General features: G+C 35.8%; 1 protein-coding gene across 1 annotated transcript in view; it reads right to left on the bottom strand.

Moving 5' to 3' along the window:
- Window positions 1-10,241, bottom strand: part of si:dkey-11f4.7 (piezo-type mechanosensitive ion channel component 2) — a gene marked incomplete at its 5' end in the record, with an annotated part of 30,358 nt that extends 20,117 nt beyond the window's left edge. The window contains 17 exon segments of the mRNA XM_024292394.2: window positions 449-625; window positions 762-928; window positions 1,151-1,263; window positions 1,480-1,512; window positions 2,342-2,383; window positions 3,356-3,520; window positions 3,993-4,141; window positions 4,746-4,805; window positions 4,880-5,007; window positions 5,167-5,275; window positions 5,571-5,837; window positions 7,256-7,404; window positions 8,331-8,463; window positions 8,553-8,594; window positions 8,735-8,833; window positions 9,678-9,855; window positions 10,100-10,241. Of these exon segments, the coding sequence (XP_024148162.1) occupies window positions 449-625; window positions 762-928; window positions 1,151-1,263; window positions 1,480-1,512; window positions 2,342-2,383; window positions 3,356-3,520; window positions 3,993-4,141; window positions 4,746-4,805; window positions 4,880-5,007; window positions 5,167-5,275; window positions 5,571-5,837; window positions 7,256-7,404; window positions 8,331-8,463; window positions 8,553-8,594; window positions 8,735-8,833; window positions 9,678-9,855; window positions 10,100-10,241 (2,153 nt within the window).

The raw sequence follows: 10,241 nt of genomic DNA, 5'->3' as shown, positions 1-10,241 counted from the left end.
GCAGAAAACCCTCAAGAAGTATAGAATGCTCGATTGACATACCCATCACACATTACAAGAATCGTGCATGAATCATGAATGACGATTGTGCTGTTTATATGCAATTCATCAGTGATTCCAATTACTGTATTTTCTGGACTATAAGTTGCTGTTTTCTTCATAGATTGGCCAGGGGAGGGACTTACACTCAGAAGTGACTTATTTGTGATTTTTTTTAAAAACTTTTTTTTTTCTTCATTATTGTCCTTCTAACAACCACTAGAGGGCACTGTAGGTTTGTGTATCAATATTTGTTGCTGAAAGAAACGTAGAAGAAGTGCTGTCCAAAACAAACATGGCTGTGAACTTACCTTAATTCCAGAGCAAACTTCCATGCCTCTAGATGTTTAGTTGCAATTATGAAATTATAAGAAATAGGAAAATCCTGCACTGAATCAATTTAACTTACAGCAGTGCAGTTGGAGGAGTAATCAAGAGGTTTGATGACTTTGAGCTGGTAAAACATCTTGCACACCACCATGACGCAGGCCCACACTGCAGAAATACTGGACGCTAAAGGCCGTAGTTTTGGGAATGGGAGTGCAAACACCCAAAGAGCCAGAAACAGGAAGTTCATGAGTGAAACCTGGAAACAACAAATTATTATTTTCTATTAGTCACAGAAATGAATAATATTTCTCTCATCAAAATTTTCCATTTCCCTTTAAATGCTCCTAACTTGACAATTTCTAATCCAACAGAAATACACAGCAAACATTCACCTCCTGCAGAGAAACCCAGATGATGCCGGAGGAAACGATTTTGAGACTGTGAAGCTCCATCAGTCTCCAGCACAGCTCCTGGATTTTCTGAAGCCCAGAGATGGCGTGAATAAGAAGCAGGCTCGCTCGGTCCACAATCACAATCCACTTGTCCCCGGGATTGATTTCTGTGGAGAAAAGATGGGGATAAAATAAGAAGGGAGAATTCAGATTTGATACAGATGCTACAAAAATGTATATACCAATATAAAAAGTATTGATAATATAAAAATGACATTTTTGACTCATTTTCAATCACTGAAAAAAATTATCATGAAAGTCATAATTCAGCTTTAAAGCTCACTGATGCAAAGATCTCTGGGAGTATTTTTTGTCTAGACAGCATTTACCCTCTGATTGTGTCTCCTCCTGCTCCTCAGCTCCTTTCTCAAAGGATGTTTGCAGCGCAATACTGTCAAGAGTTTCCTGACTTTTACCGTTTCCCAGCTGCTCCTTCACCAGCCTGTTGATTTACACAACATTCTGTATTTTTGAAAGTCACATATCTCCTGTTCTTTTTCATTTTAGCGTTTTAAGAAAGATTTTATAACAGATACAGATAAATTACGAAAGGAGAATCTCAAATGACCACCACTGTTTAAACATATTTAAAAATATTTCCTCAAATCACATTATTTAAAACCTTAATAAATGAAAAGTCCTGAGAAAAAGAGCTTACTTTTGCTGAAACTTCTCAATGTTTTCTTTGATGCTGTGATAGAAGTCAGAGAATATCAGTAAATAGACAGTAAAATATTGTTTCATCTAAACATAATTTAGGTTACTTCAGAATTAACAGTATCTTCATTTTCAAAATTTATTTTGGCTTACAGCATATTCTCAAAAAAAAACATTCAAATGGAATTTTAATTATCCTTATGCCTCTGTTTTATTATACCAAAGTCCACACAAACACAAAGTCTTGTAAGCAATTCACACAAACTGGAACACCTCTAAAGATATTTTTAATTCCACTAGAAATATGTATATATGTAAAATGAGTAAAAATCATATTTGGATTAAAAAACTTTACATGCTGAGGGGCTTTTTGATGACAATGTGACTTTTCCTGTGTCAGAATTGTCACATGGTTCCTGCCCTAGATATCCATACGCAACAAAACTCATAACTCCTGAAAGCAGCTGACAACTTCTTCAGCATCAGAGATTAATTTTGAATTGCACTCAAAAAGAACATCCAGAAGTGAAATATCTCAATGTCATGTACTGTACATTTGTACGTCGCTACAATCTACTTTGTACATTGGACTTGAGTAAGCATGTCTGCTTAAAAGTACTTCAGGGTACTGCAAAGTATTCAGTTGAATCTAACTTATCATCAAGTCAAAGCACTCACACAACATTATGGGTGCCAGTTCAGTGTGAGGTCATGAGAAAGATTGTAAAAAAGAAAATCATGATTTCCTCCAAGCATCCCCTCATTTAAAACCCAAATTATTTTTTTTAAGTTTAGTAAAAAGTCAGTGCTTGTAATAATTATGTCAGTGAAACAGAATTATCATGAGAAGGAGAAGAACTTACATGTCAGATATCACATTGACTGAACTTCTGAGTTCTTCCTCTCTGACAGGAAGAGTGGATGAAAAAGATGGATTAGACAATCACACAGAAGAGAAATTTATTTAGCAGTTTGATTTACTTAACCCTTTTGACAGTTCTCGTTACTACTTTAATTATTCTAGAGTATAGATTTGTATACATCAATTGTTGCTATACATTTTGCTACATTTGCTATACACAAAACTTTTTTGTATTTTTAGTGTAATTGTCTGCTATCTTTATTAAAGGTAAGGTAACAAGGTAATTTCTCCTTTGTGGGATCAACAAAGTTCTGTTCTATTCTGTTCTATTCTCTTCTATAATTTGCTCTGATAATTTACTATTAAAGCTGTTTTTGTATTTGAAATCTACAGCTAACTTGTATCATTACATTACACAAAAAATCTAAATTAAACGAGAAACTGCATAAAAAATTAAGTCAGAGAAGTAAATTGTATTTTTACTGAACTAACTAAAATCATTTTTTAAATATCAGAGATTATAAAATTGTTTGAATTCAAAAACAAAGAAAAGATTAGGTCAAAAGAATGTGAATGTATATGTATATAGCTTACCTCCACTAATTGCAATGTTCAAAAGCCTCAGAAGATCACAATTATTTATCATAACACTTGTGTTTTTTTAAACCAGAAACTTCAAAGGTATTAACTTATTTGAAACCTTCATATTACATTTTGAATGAGAACAACTTTAGCGGCTCCTCAGTGTCATTCTTATGATATTGTAAACAACTATTATGATTGATAAACTCACTTGAGTGCAGAGACTATTAAGAGTTAAAATGAATGTCACATAATGTTTTCAACGTCCAAAGCAAAGAAATCTGCCTTGTTAAGACTAAAATAGTAGTTTACTAGCGAGTACATTTTATTTCTGTATTTTTTCCACATTTCTCTAATACCAGTTTTAAAGCTTTGTGTACTGTTCTTATCCCCATTAAACATGGAATGCTCAGTAACATAATCCCGGTCTCACCTAGGCTTCTGCCGGACAGGCACATTCTCCAAGTCCGTGAGAGTCAAGAAGTCAAAGTTGAAGTAATGAAGCTGAAGGATACAAGCTAGCAGGAATGTAGCGGGAAGCAGGATGCGAGCAAACAACTCCACTGTGCTGTACCTCTCCAAACCCAGATCCCGAAGGCTAAAGAGCAGACAAGAAGAAGCGCAGTCACCAAAAGACTTTTATACAGTACATTTAGAGAGCAACTTAGAGGAAAATTGTGTTATTAACATGTTCTTGTGGCATTTTTATGATGGAAGACATATGTTGGAAAAATTAGGCATAATTTAGCATTTCTTAATATTTCTTTATTCAAATTGTTGCGAATAAGCAGAAAAAAAATGCACTTTATTTGTGATTTAGAAATACGCTGTGCAAACCACAAGTTTCCTGCTGAGCTCCTATTGATGAATTTCTAATGAACTCCTGCCGCTCTACAGAGACTATGTCCCAGAAACGACAAATAATTTTGGCTTCAAATGACATAATCATAGTTAAGACCACTAGGAATGCTTCTGTAATAGATCAAAAGATGATAGGAGTGGGTCTTATAGGGAAAATGTAGCAAACTCAAGACAAATGTGAAGATTTAAAAAGGGCCAAAAAGACTCACCCTTCCTCTGACATGCCCATTATTTGTCTAAAGAGTGCAGATACACTTCTGAACTGGTACATGTAGATGGATATCAACACCACCATGGAGTAGCCCACCACCACTGCCCAGAACGTCTTCAGAACCCGGCGCCAAACATCGTAACGGATCTGTGGGGAGACGAATCACGCCACGAAAATACGCTGTCATAGAAGACGTACCAAAAGCAGCTCAAGTTTCATCTTTAGCCTTTAGGCTTTTTGCAGAGTTTGACTTCCTAAGACAATTCTGGATTAATTACATCTACACAAAAAATGTAGGACCTTCCTATAAGTGTATCCAGTTTTGTCTGAACCACAGTGATGTTATGGTGCTTTAAATACTGTAAAATTATAGCAAAAAAAATGTTCATGAGTTTTAACATTTTTGGTTTTAGGTTCAGCAGTCTTTTTGGGTGCAAATTCAGAGGTGCATATGTATTAAATTTTTGGTGCAGCCACGGAATTGTTTCATTATACCTAGGATGCAACAAATTTCAGTGTAAAATAAAACCACCATAGGCTTTCAGTGTTATGGAAAAACATTTTAACCATAACAGTACATCTGCCAGACATTTATTGACCCAGTCATATTTCCCAGAAAGACCTCTTCTCTTTTTTTTATTATTTATCCAATTATAGAACACAGGAATGCACAGATTTAGAATTATCTATCATGATTTTCACATTTTCAAAAAGTTAACGTTTGATGCTCAAAATGATAAGTAGAACAAACCTGGTAGAGAACAACACAGAAAAGAAAGAGAACGATGTAGAGGATTTTGTAGACAACAACCTGGAAAGCAGCACATAGTTAGTAAATATTGTCTGGCGTTTTATTTAAAAAAATGCTTTTGTGTCCTGAAATACCTTTCCAGAGAAGCTGACCACAAAGAACATGGAGCAGCAGAAAAGGATCCAGTACTTCACCAACATGCCTTTCAAACCAGAGATCAGCATAGCCACAATAGGTGATGGCTGACTCTCCTCCTCGGCAGCTATGGAGGAGAAAAAGAAAAAAAACATCAAATCAAAAGAGTAATCTGTAATAAATAAATAAAAAAAAGAAATGAATGAGGAAAGATTTTCTGACTTTGATAAATGCAAATGTTTTGTGTCTCACAGTATAAAGAAAATGGTATAAAAATGTAAATTACATGACATGACTTTAACTTCATCGAGGGATTCTGCTCTTTTATTCTGCTCCTCTTTTCGCTCCTTCAGCTGCTGTCGAAACGTCACCCAGAAGCTGAAACTATAGAGGACCTGAAGAACAATAATAAATGCACAAATCTATCATTTTAACAACATTTATCCAGTCAATTGTCAGCATATTTTACAGCGAACACGTGACAAAAGAAGATTCTGATTAGAACATTTGGCATTTGTGATTAAATAACTAAATAACTGATATTTTTGGCTAGCTAGGTCAACTTGATTTGTAGATTCACAACATTGAAATAATAAATATTTAATTTTAAAAAGTCATTTATTACTTCTGCTACTGTAAAGCATCAATAAAATTGTTATGTTATTTTTTTAAGTCTCATCCATGTTTTACCTTAGCTCCTAAATGCAAACAGGGTGCAGGGTGATAGCTGTTTAGATCAAAGTCCACTATTACTGTCATGGGCAGACCAGGGTAAAGCTCGGCCCGGCTGAGGCGGAGCCCGCTCAGGAAGCCCAGCACTACCAGGACGGTACCATACAGGGCAAGGAAGGGGGCAGACATCATGGCGTAACGCCTCCTGTCCCGCATCATCCAAATGATGCAGGACCACACGAGCAGGGCAAAGGTTAGCCAGTTGTTGTAGGTGATACTCCACACCTGAAGACAGTACATACAGAGGAAATTCTGGCATTCATGATTGTGGGTCAGTTTCTGGCTTTTGTGATCAATTAATAAATCAAAGAAGAAAAAAACAAAGAATGTGTCTAAACATTTCATTTTAATGTGTCTTAACAAAGCTAAAAAAGGATGAAAAGTATGACAAGATGACCCAACAGAGACCAGATAAAATTGAATGTCCCTCTATGATCATCTCTTCTTCTATTTTAAAAGCATTCCAGTGATCTTTTGATTATAATTATGCTGTTTTAAACCAAAATAAATAAAAAAAACATGTTGTATTGTAGCCTCTGCAGAGCGGCATACGTTCATTTGAAATTTGCCTCTAAGTTATGGGCGAGGCCTGCCCCCCTTCCCATTGCTGAAAGCTCTCTTTGTACACTTGGGGTGTCAGATCTCGAGGATCGATGTCCTACATGTTTTTCCAACCGACCTGCCATCAAAGCTCTTTATTGGTCAAACACATCTGATCCAGGTAACCAGCAGCAGACGAGACAACCCTCAAGGGGCCAGCTGGTTTACACCTGATCTCCTGCTAGTTTACAGCCTCTCACACCCCCCCAACCTAACATTACCAGTGCAACAAAAATGGAATGTCGAAGCTATCCAGCTGTTGAGACAATTACCAGCTCAGATGAGGAAAATGAAGATGTACATGGATCTGTGTGTCTACAAGTGGATGCATGAGAATGGAGCGGAGCAGAAAGCTTGTGGTCCACCCAGCAGATTTTCTATATAATAAAAAATATGCTGTTTTTCAAACTGCATTTTTTTTGTCTGCTCCTGATTTGAATAAAAAAATACTCAGAAATATAATTTTGCTCTTAATGCTCTTAAAATGTGTCCTCCATCATTAGAAAAAAGGCAACAGGAACATGTTTAAAACATCAAAAACACTATTTTTAATCACACTGAAAAAGAAAAATCAACAATTAAATATCGAGTGAAGATGAAACAAGAAAAACAGGACCTAATGCAGAATCAGGTATAAATGTGAAATAAAATTAAATCTTCATAAAATCCAACCCTTTTTTGTCACTTTTTCTGTTTTTTATATGTTCTATTTTTCTCAAAGGGAGCGTTAGCTTATAGCTAAATCCTACTTCTCTTCTTGTTTTTTTGTTGCTGGTTTTGGTTTATATAATCTAATCATTTATATTCCCATCTACCTAACTGTTGATGATTAAAACATTCTAAATTGCTCCCAGTTGCAGGGCTTTGCTTCGCATGGCAGCTCTACCACCACAGATGGATCCGAGTTGGCTATTGTGGGATCAACAATGTGAACCACTTCTAAACCACTAATGTAAGTTAAGAAACATCTTTAGAATGTACACATTATTTACTGTAAGGGAATCAGAAACTTTTAAGGGCTACAAAAAGAATATGTCCTTTACCATCATGATGATGAGGGCGCTGACATAGCTGTGTTTCTGCAACAGTCTCCCGAAGATAACCAGACCACTGGGTCCTTGGGGGGGAGGTAAAGTGTCTGCCTGACTCTTTGACATCTCCTCACTCCTGTTTACTCTTTCTTCATCACTTTCTGCAAGTCAAAAATAGACACAAATTAAAGTAAATAAAGAGAGATTTTAACTAGCATTACCTACGATAATAATAATAATAAATAATAATAATAAGCTGAATGTGGCTGCTAACAATCACAGAGATGATAGCTGAAAATGCTGGAACAGATAGCTAAAAACACTGAAGCTTATGAATGCCAAATTAGCCAAAAACTGGAAAAATGTCTAATATTCCCAAGACAGTTAGCATAGTGCTAAAATTTAAGCAAAACTCCAAATTTGCTGGAAGAACTTTAAAAAAGTCTAATTTTGCCAAAACAGCTAGCATAATGCTAAAATATTAGCTAAACTCAAATTTGCCTAAAAGAACTTAAAAAAGGTCTAATATTGTCAAAACAGCTAGCATAATGCTAAAATATTAGCTAAACTCCAAATTAACTTAAAAACTGGAAAATTGTTTAAATTACCCATAAACAGCAAGCATGTTGCCAAATTACCCTAAAAAAAACCCCAGTGGTTGCTTAACATTTTAAAGTTTGAACGATGTCTAGCTGAAAGTATATGTGGAAGTTCACACATTTCAAATTCCACAGAGTTTTTGAAGGATTTGAGTAAATTCTAATTTCTTCCGATGGGGTGTATTTTGCTCAATATTTCAAAAACTATTAAGTTTATAAATACCAAAAGTACAAGGAGTCATTTAGCTGAATGAGCTAAATATTTTGTTACCAAGATTACTGAAATTGCTGAAAGTGTAATTTAGTTTTTACGCGCTGAAAGACGAACGGAAAGGAGCAGGAGAATCAGTATTGTGTGAATGCTGTAAAGCACTCACACAATTGGACACTAACATTTTAAACATTAGTTCTGTAAACTTTGCATTTTTTTGCTAAAAACATTAAATTTTAAGTCATGACACTTAAAAAGCAACATGTTTAATTGTTACCATATGAAGGTGACTCTTTGCCTCCATAATGGGGCAGCGAGTAGCAGCTTGGGAACTCTTCTCCTTCTATCAAACATCCGAGGTTTTTGCTTTCAATATTTTTCCAGGAAACTCCAGGTGGCAAAATCACTCCCTGAAAAAAGGAAGCACACAAAGTTCTATGAATTTGTTGACAGGAACTTGAATTTTTAAATGTTTTAAAACTTTATAATACTCACTTACCTCGTCAGGTAAATAGGTCTCATCGTCTGTGCTGCTCAGAAGCTGAAAAAGGTGTTAAATTAAAAAAAAAAATCAATGTAGATTTCTGATTATAGCTCCTGCTTCATTTGTGGCTAACTATTTTGAAACAAAAAGCAAATATTTTAGCATATGATGTATTGCTCCAGTTATTTGTGGGTCACCTCTAGCTTGTCTCCTGAGATGTAGATGACCCTTGAGAAGCTCGGTGGAGCCTCTGGACTCTCTAATGGACTCTCTGTTTTGTCATCATCAGCAATTTCCTGAAACGCACCAAAGCTATTAAAGTGCATCACGTAGGTTAATAAAAACTGTTTACTATAAAACTGTTTATGTGACAAGTGGCAAAAAAAATAATTATAATAAAGCCTGCTACTCCATGTGGGTTCAATATGCCAATAAAAATCTTGTTTAGTGCTCAAAATGAACGTCAAAATAATCAAACTCTGCAGTAAAAACGGAAAATAAAAATTTATTGATGACAATTATGAGTATCTTTGGAACAGTATGACTGGCCTAAATTTCAGATTGTCTTTGCAAAGAGAAGAAGTCACAGGTGTTCCACAGGGTTCTGTTCTCTGCCCTCATCCAAACATTTCCAACTTTATTTTTCCAAATCAGAAGGTCTCTCTTGTCATCCCTTCCATGTCACACAGTTTAACAATCAACTTGAAATTTTAGGTACTGATCCCAAATAAAAAACACCCCACTTTTTCACTACTTTGTGGCTGTGGAATTTCCCTCCACAGCATGAGAAAGATCAGATTAGCCCTCTTAGTTTACAAAACCCAACTTTTGTGCAGAAACGTCTCATCAAGTTTAGTTCTTGATCAGCCAAAAAGCACACATTACACCACTGTTTAGATCTTTGTGTCAAATATTCAGTCAGCTTACATTTTCACTTTTTGTAAGATTATAACGTTGTGAAACTTAGACATGGCCGATTGAAACAGATGAAGTGAATCGGGTAAAATCTGGACCAAGATGATGTGATTGTTTCTGACAGTAAACTACCCAAAAGAACTTGTAGAATCTTAAAATTTCTCTTGGGAATGAGGATTTTTTATAACACCAGCAGCATCCATATCAAGTGAAACCCAAACTTACAGTCTCACACATCTCCTCTGTGAGGTGAATCCACTTGTGCAGCAGAGCTATCAGTGTGTAGTAGAGCAACAGCAGAACGAAAGGGTTAATGAAGTCAGGCCAGCACACATGTGTGTGCAGACCAAGGGTGTGTGGGTCTGAAATGTTGGTTCGGATCACTCCTGTCATCCCAAACAGCCTGGAAGAGCGTATAGGAAGAGAAAATGACAGAGAATTCAATTTTAGGAAGTGTGAAAGAGACACAAAAAATATTTTTTGTCCCGAACCTGTATTATCTATCTTAGTTAGAAACAAATAAATAAACATAGAAAGTGAAAACTGGGCTTAACATTTGTGTAGAAATGTTTTTAAGCTAGAAATGCCATTCAGCAAGACAAAAAAAATCTAAGTTTAGAAAAGAAAATAATCAGACTCCCTTATACCTGGCATAGATGTCCTCTGGTGGTACAAGCTGCTGCGACATTGGCAGCTGATAGAGATACAGAGCTAGCAGATGTCCTGCACTGAAGATAGCCATCATCACACACAGAGAACTGAAAAGCAGCATGCTGATGGAGCGGCTGA

Source organism: Oryzias melastigma, linkage group LG7, assembly GCF_002922805.2.
Source record: "Oryzias melastigma strain HK-1 linkage group LG7, ASM292280v2, whole genome shotgun sequence".
NCBI classification, from domain to species: Eukaryota; Metazoa; Chordata; class Actinopteri; order Beloniformes; family Adrianichthyidae; genus Oryzias; species Oryzias melastigma.
The sequence above is the reverse complement of the archived record's forward strand: the minus strand, read 5'-3'. Positions and strand labels throughout refer to the sequence as shown.